Raw genomic sequence first — 15,715 nt, 5'->3', positions numbered from 1 at the left:
ATCTTAAATTAAAACTTCCTTTGCAAGATACCGTCAAGAGGATAAAAAACAAGCCACAGACTGGGAGAAAAATTTGCAAGACATATCTGATAAAGTGCTGCTATCCAAAATACACAAAGGAGTATGAAAACTTAACAATAAGACAATGGTCAACCCAATTTAAAAGTGGGACAAAACCCACTTTAACAGACACCTTACCAAATACGCATCTAACAAACAGGCATATGAAAAGATGTCCCAAATCACATATCATCAGGAAAATGCAAATTAAAACAACAATGAGATACCACTATGCCTCATGCTGGTATATGTAAACACTTATTAGAGTGGTCAAAAATCTGTAACTCTGACAACACCAAATACTGGCAATGGTGTGGAGCAACAGGAACTCTCACGCTCACTGCTGGTGGGACTGTAAAATGGTCCAGCCACTTTGGAAGACAGTTTGGCAGTTTCTCACAAAACTAAACATATTCTTATCATACAGTCCAGCAATTGCTTTCTTTAGTATTTATCCAGAGGACCTGGAAACTTATGTCCACAAAAAACACAGCACATGATGTTTAGAGTAGCTTTTATTCATAACTGTCAAAATTTGGAAGCAATCAAGATGTCCTTCAGGAGGTTAAAGGGTTAAGTAAACTGGTGCTTCCTTCCAGTCAATGGAATGTTATTCAGCACTAAAAGGAAATGAGCTATCTAGCCATGAAAAGACACAGAGAAAACTTAAGTGCATATTACTAAGTGAAAGAATCCAGTCTAAAAAGATTATATATCCTATCATCCCAACTATGGAATACTCTGGAAAATGCAAAACTATAAAGACAGGAGGTTAGGAGGGAAGGCAGGATGAAGAGGCAGAGTACACAGGATTTGTGGACAGTTAAACTACACGACACTATTAAGGTGGATACATATCGTGTCATTACACACTTGTCTAAACCCACAACATGTAAAACACCATCAACTATAAACTTTAGGTGATTACCATGCCACAATGCAGACTCTGCTATTCTAACAAACATACCATACCACACCACTGTGGTTGGGGATGCAGACAATGAGGGATAATGCATGTGTAGGGGCAGTATATGGGGAACCTCTGTACCTTCCACTCCATTTTGTTGTAATCTTTTTTTTGTTGTTGTTGTAATCTTAAAACTGTTGTAGCAAATAAAGTCTATTTAAAAAAATGAAGCACACTGGCACTAAAGATGTTTATAGTATGCCAATATATGAGAATAGTAGGCACCTATACACGATTCAGCTTCCAGACAATATTCATTAAAACTAAGATATTCTTGTATTGAGCAAGATACGAGCACTAAGGTCCTATATATAACTTGTACACTAAACTGGAGCTGTCACTCACTAAAGGCTGAGTGAGGACTTATTTTTGCCCCTGCCTCTCCATGGGATGAACAGGAGTATGGAGACAGCGGCCAGTGAACGAGGACCAGATGGAACGTTGATGATTTCTTTGCCCGGAGCACATGTTCTGGGTGATCAGAACTAGTTCTCCAAGATACGCAATTGTAGAGACCTCAATATTTTTCATAAATGTTTATTTTTTCTCCCTACATCATCACCTAGTAGCGTGCTGAACATTTCTATAATAAGTTCCAAGGTTGTTGCTAGTATCTCTTCAATTAAAAAGTAGTGTTTAAGATCCCAAGTAACATTAAAGAAGCCCCCTAGACCCCTTTCTCTCCCACTGATTAACACTAAAATCTCTGGATAGAGTACAATGCACAAAGACTTAAAGTAACTAATGGCAGGTAGACTGGGGAAAGAGACAAAAATGTGAGGGTGAATTTTATGGGTTTTCCCCCGTTCTTTTCTCTTTTAACTTTTCCTGAGAATGGCTCCAACTGCAGAACCATACTAGCAGTGTGAACAGCAATGATGCCAAGAAAACTCTTATTTTCTGACTATAACACCAGGGCCCCTGCTATCAAGAGAATGTAGGTGCAAAATTCTTTTCCTTTTCTTCGGATCCCTACCCCGTTGTCTCTCTGGCCCTGACCTGAGGCCAGACCCAGTTGCTTAAGTGCATGAAAGCAGCAGTGCTGACAGCATTGGCATCTAAAACCCCAAGAAAAAAGTTTACTTGTGTAACCAGCTGAACTGGGAAAAGGGGACCCAGAAATCTTCATCAGTATTTTCTCTCTTTTCTTTCACTGCTTTTCTGCAAGGGTGGCCCAAGTTGAGCAAAAGAGTGTGACAATGCAGGCAGCTACAACTCTAATAGATGGCAATGTCCTGGGAAACAGCCTTGGAAAAAAAAAAGGTAATCTGTGTCTTTTCCAAAGACTAGATTTGTTTACTGTCTGGTATAATACAATGTCCCCTCTAGAGCAAAGAACAGGCACACTTACTGCCTATTATAAATGATTTGGGTTCTCTAATCTCAAGTTCTTCAGCTGTGACACAGATCAAAGGCAGGTACAGTATCAACCTCCACTCCCCCCACACCCCCCCCCCCCTTACCCCATCACGCCACCCTGTCAAGAAAAAGGCAAGGGAAATTGTCACAAACATGATACTCATGCTGTCTGCTATGCTTGGAGTAAAAGTGCTTAATCAAGGGGGTGGCGCCTGCGTGGCTCAGTCGGATTGAGCCTCCGACTTGCTTCTGACTTTGGCTCAGGTCATGATTTTGCAGTTCACAGGTTCCAGCCAGGAATCAGGCTCTGCTGACAGCTCAGAGCCTGGAGCCTGCTTTGGATTCTGTGTCTCCCTCTCTCTCTGTCCCTCCCCTGCTCACACTCTGTCCCATTCTCTCTCTCTCTCAAAAATAAATTTTAAAAACACTAAAAAAAAAAAGGTACTTCATCAAGACTTCTTCCAGCAACCATAAAACAAGTTAATGTGTTAGCTTACAAGTATGATAAAATTTCAGACTTTATACAGTTCTTGACAGGGAAAAAATCAGTAAACATGAAGACAGATCATTAGAAAATAACCAATCTGAATAAAAGACAAGAGAAAAAATGGGGAAAAAAAGAAAGCAGAACCTCAGGGACCTGTGAAACAATATTATAAAGTCAAACATTCATGTCACTGAAATCCCAAAAAGAAGTGCACAAAAATATTTCAAGAAATGATGGCTGAAAGCTTCACAAATTTGTTCAAAGACATAAATTTACAGATTTGAGAACAAGCTAACTCTAAGAGGACAGCTTCAGAGAAAACCATACCCAGCCACATCATAAAAAGTGGCTGAAAACCAAAGATTAAAAATAAAAAAACTTGAAGGGTGCATGGGTAGCTCAGCTGGTTAGGTTAGGTGTCCAACTCTTGATCTGAGCTCAGGTCTTCATTTCAGGTCATGAGTTCAAGCCCCGCACTGGGCTCTGTGCTGAGTGTAAAGTCTACTTAAAACAAACAAACAAAAAAACAACAACTTGAAGCAGCTAAAGAAAAAATTTCCATTTAGGGATACAATTACAAAGACTTCATATTTCTCATCAAAAAAACCATGACAGTGGCACAGTGTCTTCACAGCGCTGGGGGGGGGGGGGGGGGGGGGGGGAACAGGGGTGCCTGGGTGGCTCAGTTGGTGAAGTGTCTCCGACTTCAGCTCAGGTCATGATCTCAGGGTTTGTGAGTTCGAGCCCCGCATTGAGCTCTGTGCTGACAGCTCAGAGCCTGGAGCCTGCTTCGGATCCTAGGTCTCCCCATCTCTTGGCCCCTCCCATGCTCATGCTCTGCTTCTGTCTCTCAATGATAAATAAACGTTTAAAAAAAATTAAAAAAAAAAAAAAAAAGAATTGTAAACGTAATTCCATATCCAGCAAAAATATTCTTCAGGAACAAAGTTGGAATAAAGATATTGTCAAATGAAAGAAAACTATAGGGGTCTACCATCACCAGGCCAGATCTTAAAAAAGAAATAAATAAATCTAAAAAATGGGGAGGGCCTTAAAGACAATCTTCAGCCCGAAGATACCAGATATGAATAACAAAGACTTGGAACTTCAAGAATACAGTAAGAATTACAGAAGTAGTAACTAACTAGAGAAATGTAATAGACCATTTTCCTTCTCTTAAGTTATTTAAAATGTGTATGACTATGAAAGCAAAACTTAAAACATTGGTAAGGTTTTTAATGTATAGAGACATAATACATGTGAAAACTAATATAAAGGGAGGTAAATGGTCATAAGAATCTGCATTTTATTTTTATAAGTATAACATTAACTCTAACTGGACTATAAATCATTAGGTATGTATTTTGTAATCCCTACAGCAACTACCTTCTTTATAAATATATGTAGATACACATGTATGTATATATATATTCTATATACATATGTATATAAGTATATTTATATACTTAGAGGAAGGGGAGATAAAGCAAAAAATCCAGTAGATAAATTAAAATTAAATACTTACAAGCATTAAGATAATACAAAAGAAAGGAGAAAGGGAGAAACATAGGTAGAAACAGAGGGAAAAACAAAACAAACAGATCTAATCCAATCACACCAATAATTACATTAAATACACCAATTAGAAGACAGAGGTAGCTAGACTGGATATAAAAATAGCAATACACAACAATATACTCCCTACAAAAAAAAGTAACTTAAAGACAATAGGTAAGTTAACAGTAAAAGAATGGAAAAAATATATCATGCAAACAATCAAAACAGAGACAGAGTGCCACATTAACATCAGATAAAGTAAACTTTGAATAAGAAGTATTATCAGCAATCGATTCTCAGCCTTTTGGCTAAGATCAAGTGTAGTATTATCAGCAATAAAGTATTATCAGCAATAAAGAGGGGATGATACGATAAAATGATCATCAATTTACCAAAAAGTCATAACAATACTAAATGTCTATGTGTCTAACAATAAAGCTTCAATATGAAGAAAAAACTGAACCGAAACTATAAATTAAAAATTTTAAGTCTACAATTATATTGGGAGACTACAGCACTCTTCTCTCAGCAATGGATAGAACAGGTATGTAATAAGGCAACATAGAGGAGAGGTGGAAAATACTTTAGCCAACTTGACTTAACATTTAAAGAACACTCCAACAGTAACATTAGATTATATACATTCTTTTCAAGCGCACACAAAATATTCACCATAACAGACCATATTCTAGGCCATAAGACAAACCTTAACAAATTTAAAAGAACTAAAATCATAAAACATTCTCTGACCATAATCAAATTAAACTAGAAATAATAGAAAGCTACTGAGAAAATTCCCTAATTTGGGAAATTAACACATGTCTAAATAATCCAGAGGTCAAAGAGTAAGTCACCAGGGTAAGTAGAGAAGAGTTTAAATTGAATAAAAACAAAACACAGTAACAAAATTTGTGGGATGCAGCTAAAGCAGCGCTTACAAAGAAATATATAGCTAACTACTAATACTCAAAAAAAAAAAAAAACAAACCAAAAAAACCAACCAAATTTCAAATCAATGATCGAAGCCTCTACCAACAATAGAAAAAAAAAATCAAGAAAGCAAAAAAAAAAGATGATTCTTTGAAAAGATCCCAAGATATGCTCTAGAGAGATTAAAATAAATGAACAAAAAAATACATGAATAAACAGAAGACATAAATTACGAATATTAGGAATGAAAAGGCAAAGGCATCACCAAGAGACCCCACAGACATTGTCACAGGAAAATAAGAGTATTATGAAAAACCTTATGCCTATTTCACAACCTAGACTGAATGAACAAACTCCTTGAAAGACACATACTACAGAAGCTCAACAAGAAGAAACAGTCCTACATCTATTAAAGATAATGAATTTGAAGTTAAAAGTCTTCCAAAAACAAAACTACATGCTCAGGTGACTTCACTAGTGAGTTCTAGCAACCTTTAAAGAAGATAGAAGATTAATCCATACAACCTCTTCAAGAATATAGAAGAGAAATAAACATTCTCCAATTCCTTTAATGAGACCAGCATTTCTGGTACGAAAATCAAACAAAGTCATTGTAAGTAAAAGAAAATACTATACAAATATCTAGCATAACAGATACAATAGCCGAAACAAATGCTATCAAACTGAATGCAGCAACATATAAAAAGGGTAAGCACATTTATGACTTCGGGGCTTATCCCAGGAATGCAAGGTTTATTCAATGTTTTAAAAAAATCAATCAACATAATCCATGTCATCATTAACCTAAGAAGAAAACTACATGATTAACTTATTAAATGCAAAAAAAGAATTTGCCAAAACCAGCATCCATTCATGAGTACAAAATTTCAGAAAATAAATAGAATTTCTTTAACCTGATGAAGGACACCTACAAGAAAAACTTAACAGATAACATATTTGAGAGAAAGAATATTTTTCTTCTAAGTTCACAAAAAGGAAAATGATATCCACCTTACCACTTCTATTCAAAATTATGCCGATAATCTTAGTTATTACATTAAGGCGTAAACATTGGAAAGAAAGAAATAAAACTCTAATCATAGCATGATTATGTACATGAAAATCCCAAGGACTCTAGAAAAAAGCTACTAAAACTAATGAGTGTTTAGCACATTTGCTGCATAGAGGGTCAACATGCCACCAATGAGCAAATGTAAAAGAAACCACAAAACAGGTATAAAACTCACACAACATGTACTAGATTGGTATGCTGAAAACTACAAACACTGATGGAAAAAATCAAATAAACCTAAATAAATAGAAATAGTACATTTATGCTTAAATGTTCAATACTGTTAATATGTTAATTCTCCCCAAACTAATCTATGGATTCATCACAATCCCAATTAAAATCTCAGGTGACCTATTTGGTAGAAGTCAAAAGTTGCTTTTAAAATTATATGGAAAGGCAAAAAAAGGCGAACAACCAAAACAATTTTGAAAGAAGTCAGTGGATTCACATTCGCTAATTTCAAGACTTAGTTACAGTAAGACAGCATACAATTGGCAAAAGGAGAGTCAATAAACAGTGACAAAGACTGGGGTCCAGAAATAGACATACACATATATATACATATATATGCTCAACTGATCTTTGACAAAGATGCAAAGACAACTCATCAAGAAACTCTTTAAGTCTAGCTTCTTTAACTTAGCCTAAAGCATGTGGGATTCACTGGTGATGTTGTATATTTTGAAAAATAAAACGAACCAACGTGACCAACAATTATAGAACACTCCAGCCATCAACATCTGACTACATACATCCTTTTGAAGTGCAAACATAATATTTACCACAAAAGACCATATTTTCAGCCACAAAACAAACCTTAACAATATGATTATCTTCCAATAAATGGTGCTGGAACAACTAGATATCTGTATGCAAAAAACTAGACACTTCAACTCACATGAAAATTAATTCATAATGAATCCTGTTACACCAAAATGTAAAAGAAAAATTACAAAACTTCTAGAAGGAAACATAAGTAAAACCTTTGTCGCCTTGGGTTAGCGTTAGGAAAAGATATCTTATGTGACATACCAAGTGCTATCAACGACAACAAAAGAACTAACCTGAACTTCACCAAAATAATAAACTTTTGCTCTGTGGAAGCTAATGTTAATAGCATAAAAAGACAAGCCAGAGTAGGAAAAAATATTTGCAAAACATTTATCTGGCAAAGGATGCATAATAAGAATACATGAAGAATTCTCAAAACTCAGTAAGGAAATCCAAATTTTTAAACGGGCAAAAGATGTGAAAGGAAGGACATCGCTAAAGATAATTTTCAGACAGTGAATATGCACATAAAAAGACACTCAAAAGCACTATTAGGGACTATATATTAAAATTACAATGGGGTAACAGTAGAAACCTGTTAGAATGGCTAAAAATCTCTAGTGTGCTGATTAATGCTTAGCAACCAGGTCTTTGGGGGGAGAAGACTCTGATTTATAGCTTTTGCTGATGTGTGGTATAAATGTGCCTGCTGTGGCTGCTTACCCCTCCCTGAAAGTGGACTTGAGAAGATACGTACTTTGCACCATAAAATACAATAGACATATGACCTCAAGAGCATAAAAATAATAAAAAGTAGTAATGAAATTAGGAAGTGACAAGTTTTGAATACTTATTACCATAATTTTTAATATAATTCATTTAAATATGTTTGTATAACTTAATTTTAACAATGGCTGTGTTTAATAACCAGCTTACAAATCCCTGAAAATTTAACAATCACTTCTTTCAAGCCAACAGAAGCCAGTCTCAAGCTCAGCACTACCTAAAAGAAAAACTGATACTAATAAATGCAGACAGGATGTGGAACAACTCATATTCTCATTCACTGCTATGGGAATGTAATTAATGATAGATCTACTTTGGAAAGAGCTTGACAGTTTCTTTCTTTGCTTTCTTTCCCTTCCCTTCCCTTCCCTCCTTGCCTTCCCTCCTTTGACTCTTCTATAATTTTATAAAATTTCAAAGATGAAATGAATAGAAACTTGACCAGAGATGAAAACAGACAAATCTAGCTGCACAAAAGTTTCCCTGGGGCTAGCTGTCAAGATTCCAACACTCAGTAATACACATAAAATGTGACTCTCGGAATAAGGATAAAATTTCTATATTAAAATAACTTTTATGACACGAGGAAATACACTGACATGCTTTTATATTGAAACATCATGCTTCTGTTTTAATGAAACCATAGATTAACAATTTTCAGACTCAGAGAACACTGCCCTAACGGATATCGTCTTGAATTACATTATTACTACAGTCATTAACTCATGGGACTAAAAGCAAATGACTTCACCTCCCTTAAACCGTTGTGGCAGAAAGTACGGCAGATTCTTACAAAGTCAAAACATAATTACCATACAACCCGGCAATCCTTAAGTATTACCCCAAAGAAATGAACACTATGTTCATACAAAAACTTGCACATCAATGTTTATATTGGCTTTACTCATTAATGCCAGAAGCTGGAAAGACACAGTTGAAAGAAGCTGTAAAAGACACAACTGTCTTTCAACAACAATCAACTGTGAGACATACATGCAATGGAATATTAAATTCAGAAATAAAAAGGACTGAACTACTGATCTATGCAACATCTCTGAGTCTCACACTTGATACTAAATTAAAGAAGCTAGACTCCAAATTTCATACTGTATGATTCAATCTATATGACATTCTGAAAAAAAGACAAAACTAGACAGAAGACATCACTGGTTGCCAGAGACTGGGAGTGGGAAGGGGTTAACTATGTGAGAGAATTTTTTTAGGTGATGGAAGTGGTCTCTATCCTGAGTGAGGTGGTAATGCACTTTACTAAATTGAATAAACTTTGAGGTATAAAATTTGAATAAAATTGAGGTAAATTTTGCCTCTAGTAAAAACTATCATCACAGGAAAAACAAACAACAGTTCAACTTCATAGGAAAGTGGGTATTTGTAAAATTAACAGTAAAGGCAAATTTCATTCTTTTTAAGAAAAAAGCACAACAAAGTGAGCAACTCTGCCTCAAGCAACTTCGTATAATAACATTTTTTAATAGACACTAAAAACCATTCATTCTAAAATCTCTCACTTCAATAGCTTTAAGGGAAAGTGGTCAACTAGAGTCAGGCTGCTCATAAATCTTTCTAATAATTTTCAGTGCTCACCCCTTAAAATACCTGATTGCAAAATGTTTTTGCTCTGACCACACACGTAATTCATAAAGAAGTTTTCAGAAAAATTAGTACATTTAAAATTGGAGGCCTACCTAGAGATCAGAAAACAGAAGAAAACATATACTGCTACTACCTGTTGCATAGGTACAAGACATACCAATTGAGCAGGTCTTTGTCAACAGTCCCTTGTCATACTTATTTTCTTTTGATAATTCCAACCATTTTCAAGATCTCAAAGATCATTTCTATGTAATTAAGTCACTCTAGTCTTCTACACTATTTTGTAGCACATACATATTTCAATTACACATGTAACATCTGGTATTGCAGGCATTTGTTCACAGAGCTGGGTTTATTACATTGACTTTTGATGGTTTATACACTCACTCCTTAGGGCAGGGACTAGATGTCCAGCCTCATTTAATATAATCATTCAGTAAGTTTATGACACATTCCCAAAACAACATTTCTAGCCCATGGGTATCTCTAGCTGCTTGATGTTCTCTTAAATGCTGTAATGTAGCCCCAAATAAAACTTGTAATTCCTTTGTCTAAGAATCGCCTGAAGAGAGGGAGACATTGTAAGTCTTTAGATGTCTAACTTTTCATCTACTGTTGCATCAATTTCCTTTTCTCCTTTATTACTTGCACTTGCTTTCCTTTTTCAGGTCTTCAACCTCAAACTTATAATAGCTTCCAACTCATCGACTTATCAATAATACCTCCCACTCAAATTTATCCCTCAGACTGCTAGTACATTAATCCTCCTAGATAATCAAGTTACTGCCATGACAATTTTTCATAGCTCTCACCCACCTACTCCAAAGTCCTTCACAATTTCACCACATAGTAAACTTGTAACATCCTCTATTCAGCCACTCTGAACTTTTTATGGTTCCTTAGAATATGGACTGACCCTCAAGTGACCCTTGCTATTCTCCCACTTGGAAATTTCATTACCCCTTTGAGGTCTCTCTTAAATATTACCTCTTCAATGAGCTTTTCCCAGCCAAGAGAAGCATTTAGTGTTCATCTACTATGTGTCAGGAACATTGATAGGAATAAAAATCTCCCCATGTTTCAGTGGTACTTTCAGCGAAAACTGGCTGTGTTTTCAGACCATAAAATCACAATCTGTATCGGAGTTTTCTGTACACCTCCTTCTTCTCCACTGGAAATTTTCTGTCCTCAAAGATTTGCAGTAGCTGCTGATATTTGCACTCTGATGATGATCCATATAGTCCGGGAGAGGGTAAATACCCAAGTATTTGCTAAAGTCAACCAAGTAGGAAGTCTTCCAAACACTTAGAGCAGCATGGGGTTAGAGAAAAGGAAATTTAAGACCTGTGAGCCTCCCATCTGGAAATTTCATTGAAATGCTCTATAATCCCTATCATGGGCAAACTATCCTCCTCTTCTTAACTTAAACTGACCTAAATTTAGACTGAGGTTAGTCTGAGAACCAGGTGTAAGCACCTATGGTCAAGTCATTTTCAACAAGGGTGCCAATTATCATTCATAGGGGGAAAGAATAATCTTTTCAACAAATGGTGCTGGGACAACTGAATTGCCAAATGGAAAAGAACAAAGGTGGACCCTACCTCATTACGTATACAAAAATTAACTCAAAACGGATCAAGGACTTAAAGGAGCCAAAACCATAAAATTCTTAGAAGAAAACACACATGGTCATCTTCATGACCTTAGCTTTGGCAGGGGATTCTTAGATACGACAGTGAAAAGCATGAGAAACACAATTTTTAAAATAAATTTTACTTCATCAAATTTTTTAAAAATGTGTTTAGAAGGACACCATCAAGAACATGACAAGACAACAAAGAAAGTGGGAGAGAACATCTGCAAATTATGTATCTAATAAGGAACTTCTATCTAGAATATATAAATAATTGTTATAATTCAGTAAAAGTCAACTCAATTAAAAAATGAGCAAAGGATCTGAAGAGACATTCCTCCAAAGATATACACATGGCCAACAAACACATGAAAAGATCTGCAACATCTTTAGTCACCAAAAACAATTCAATCAAACCACACAAAAATAGCATTTAACAACCATTAAGATAAACAGAATGGAAAAAAAAGTCATAATAACGGGTGTTGGTGAGGCTGTGGAGAAACTGGTACCCTCATACATGGCTGGTGGAAATGTAAAATGGCACAGCCACTTAGGGAAACCAGTCTGGCAATTATTCAAACGATTAAATGTAAAGTTAACCTAAGACCCAGTAATTCTACTTGTACAAATATCTACTGCAACATTAACAACAACCTGAACGTGGAAACAACCCCTATGTCCATTAACTGATGAATGGATAAACAAAATGTAGTATACCCACACAATGGATTATTCCCTTTCATTCAATTCCATAAAGGAATGAAGTAGAGACTGTGAAAACATTATGTTAAGTGAAATAAGCCAGTCATGAAAAAATACATATCATATGATTTCATTCACAGAAGTCCAGAACAGTTTATAGAGACAAAAATTTAATTAGTGGTTGTTTAAGAGATTTGGGGAATGGGGGCAAGGAGTGATAGCTGAAAACCATAGAGTTTCTTTTTGAGGTGATGAACATGTTCTAAAACTAACTGTGGTGATGGATGCACATATCTGTGAATATAGTAAAAACCATTAAATTGTACACATTAAATGAGTGAAGTGTATGGTATATGAATTATACTTCAATATAGCTGTATAAAATAGAGAAAAGGCATATATTTCCTGACTTTTTTTTTTAAAGGTGTTGTCTTATTTCTCCATGATTCTTTATGGGAAGCACCTTTTAAGCTTAGGGTTGTATCATTTAAGGAAAAAGCAATATTCGTAAACAATTTAAAGCCTTGCTCTCTGGTACCAAAAAGCCTTCACTAGATGTTTTCCCCTTCTCATTCTATTTTCTGCCCCCATGCCAGCTTCCACCAATTTCTTGTTTCATAGTCACAACACAACAGAAACACTGTAATTTTTAAATATGCTTCATTTACTGAATTTGGCTTTATGGGACTGTTCTTAATTGTGAAAGGAAAGGAATCCAATACTGTGTTAAAAATAGACTAATATCATACACCAAATTGTACGGCCATTACAAGCTTACTGTCATCGAAAATGTCTATAATTTGATTTCCACTTCAATGAATTTCAATCAATTTAAAAAGTTTCTACAGAAATAATATAAATTTTTAAATGCTTACTTTTTCTTTAATTAAAGTACATTTATCTGTAAATCTGACTTTCAATTTACAGTTTAGGTTAACTATTTGAAGTAGATGATCTGCATCACAATCATCTGAGGCTTTGCAACTTATTATTGTCTATGGACCAGAAGCAATGCCAGGAGGAATGGGTTAAAAATGCATAATAATGGCCTTATCCCAGCCCTACAGAACCATAATTTGCACTATAACAAGATCCCTAGGTGGGTGATGGGCATTGAGGAGGGCACCTGTTGGGACGAGCATTGGGTGTTGTAGGGAAACCAATTTGACAATAAATTATACATATATGTGTGTGTGTGTGTGTGTGTGTGTGTATATATATATATATATATATATATATATATATACATATATATATATATCCCTAGGTAAGTTAAGTATAAAGTTTGAAGATCTTGAGCATTCAACACGCAGATTCCAGTGAGGAGAAGGCATCTACATTTCAAACAAGAACCCTATGGTCTCCCCTACACTCTCAGGTTTGAGAAGCACTTTTGAAAACAAAAGTGGAGGGCTGAGAAAGAACATTGCTTCAGAGTAGTTTAGGTATACTAAAAAACATCCCCCCCATAACAGTTTGGAAAGCAAGGAAGATTATGATTTTACAAATCTGTTATATTACCTTAAAACTAATAACCTGAATGAGTCTATATAACATAAGGAGTTTAGATTAACAATCAAACCCAACTTTACAACTTTCACACTGCACCAACCAAGATAAATTTATCCACACTCAAACTTCTGCAGACTTTTATTGAAAAAGTCAAATACCTTATTTAAAAGTCCCATCCAAATGGGAAATAGAAATTTACAGCTCCTGCTACTCAACTCTGAAAAGCCTCAATTAAACAGAACGCTTAGCGTTCACAGAATTCTAGTTCACACTAGGTCAGTAGTTTGTTTTGATCCTAGCTGGTGGAAAACCTTCATAGTTCTCAAAGGAAATACAGGTCTTAGAATTCAGCATAGACACTCACTCTCAATACATTTTAAGCCAGCTACATGGTACGTATAAAGGGTTAAAAAGATAAACTCAAAGGTTCATCTGTTTTGCTAGGCAATTTTTACTAATTCTTAGGAGATGCTGGTTTTGACAATAAATCCAGCAAACATTTACTAAATGCAAATGTTCAAGATTTTGTGAGGAACACAAAGATGATCAAGGCACTATCCCCAGCCTCAAGAAGCATATAATCTAAGGGGAGGTGGGATTTGGCTGGGAACCTGTATATACAACTTGCAGAGTATGGTCAGTGATGAAAACGGTTCCCGGAAGTTCCAAGTTTCAGCTGACTGAGTTTTAGATAATGGACATTTTACAGTAATTTCCAATTGATTTGGTGTAGAGTTGCACGAGCCAAGAAAGCTTACAAAAGCACTTTATAAAGAAGTACAGCCTAAGGTAAACAAACCTCTGGGCAATTTTCTTACATTTTAATACACACACACACACACACACACTTAAAACTGGGCTATGAAGTGTGGGTGACTTCATTTAAATGCAAAGCAATTCAAACCTGAAATGGATCTAGGAGGCCAATTAGAGTTAACAGTGTTTCCTCTGACAAAAACAGGAACACTCAACTTCAGAGACCGCTGACCATGCGAGAAAAGAGGAAAAAGGGAGTGAGGACCGGTTATTTCTTCCTGGCAACTTAAAAAAATAAAACAAACAAACAAAAACAAGAGAAAACCCAAACCAGCACTTTCCTGGACTACTCCCTGTCTTCAACTTTGCATTTTATAAACGCTCGTATTCTTAAAAAGTCTAAGAACTAAAGAAGACAAAACCGGTCAAGTGCATTCAACAATACAAAACAGAGGCACCTCCCTCAAGGGGAACTAGCAGTCCATGAAGGGCCATGGCTGGGAAAAGTGCATCCACAAGCTCCCTGGAGAGCCACGGCCACTCAACGCTCCGTTCACTGGTCTCCCCTCCCAGGGGCACACCCTCCCTTGGTAAAGGAAAAGCGAGCACCTCTCCAAAAGGGGCTGCGGAGGTCGCCCGGGAGGGTGGTAAGGTTTGCCAGGACTCAGGGCAAGACACTCGGCTTTGGAGAAGAGGTGCAAATGACACCGAGGAAGGCCGGCTGAACCGGGAAAGGGCGCTGCAACGCTCGGGCCGGTCCCGGCCCCTCAAAGGATCAGGTCGACCCCCAGCCCGCCAGGCTGGTCTCGTGAGGGAGGCTGGCCGCCTAGGCCACGCTCCAGCCCACTGACAGGTACCAGAGGCGGGCCCGCGTCACAGGTGTCGCCCCGACCAGGTCCCCGCAAACCCGGGGGGTGGGGAGGGACAAGTCCCGGCAGGGGAAAGGCACCTAAAGGTGAGACGCGCGGCAGGAGCGGAGCGCAGCACCCATGGCGACGCGGTCTCACCTCTAGGGTGGACACAGTACTGGTGAACAGGTCTTCTCCGTCTTCCAGCTCCTCAAAGTCGGTGGGCTTCCCGTCCCCCAGCGGAGGAGGCTCCCTCTCCGCCGCCATCTTCGCTCGTCCAGACGACTGCGCGAGCGGGGCCTCGCGGACCTGTCACGTGAGCACGCACGGCAAAGCTGGCGCGCTCGCCGCCTCGCTCCCCCGCCCCCCGGCCCCGCCCCTCGCGGCCCCGCCCCGGCCTCGTGATGCCGCCCGCCCCTGAGCGCGGCGCTGAGCCCCGCCCCTCCGCCTCTCCATCCACCTCCGCGTCTGGGTCGCCGTCCCCTCTCACTGCCCGCTTGCTGTGCTGTCGGTGGAAGACTCGTGCACTTTTATTACCATCACCTTCGTAGCCCGTCTGGGCCACTTTTAAAACCGACATTACCGCTTTTCAAGTGTCCTTCAGGAAGGTGGAAGAGTTTGGGGACCAGTCTTCAGGCTTGGATTATACACAGATTGA

The 15,715-nt window shown here is 37.5% G+C and overlaps 1 protein-coding gene across 2 annotated transcripts in view; it reads right to left on the bottom strand.

Moving 5' to 3' along the window:
- The window catches only part of SNX2 (sorting nexin 2), a 56,944-nt gene extending 41,573 nt beyond the window's left edge, over nt 1–15,371 (bottom strand). The window contains exon 1 of one of the 2 annotated variants that reach the window (XM_045486925.1): nt 15,217–15,371. In XM_045486925.1, coding sequence (XP_045342881.1) covers nt 15,217–15,324 — 108 coding nt within the window. In that variant the 5' untranslated portion in view covers nt 15,325–15,371. The remainder of the gene's footprint in view (nt 1–15,216) is intronic. The other variant, XM_045486932.1, reaches the window with a different exon arrangement.
- Between the last annotated feature and the right edge of the window lie 344 nt (nt 15,372–15,715).

This window comes from Leopardus geoffroyi, chromosome A1 (genome assembly GCF_018350155.1).
Source record: "Leopardus geoffroyi isolate Oge1 chromosome A1, O.geoffroyi_Oge1_pat1.0, whole genome shotgun sequence".
Lineage (NCBI taxonomy): Eukaryota > Metazoa > Chordata > Mammalia > Carnivora > Felidae > Leopardus > Leopardus geoffroyi.
Note: the sequence above shows the minus strand (reverse complement) of the source record. Positions and strands in the feature narration are given on the sequence as shown.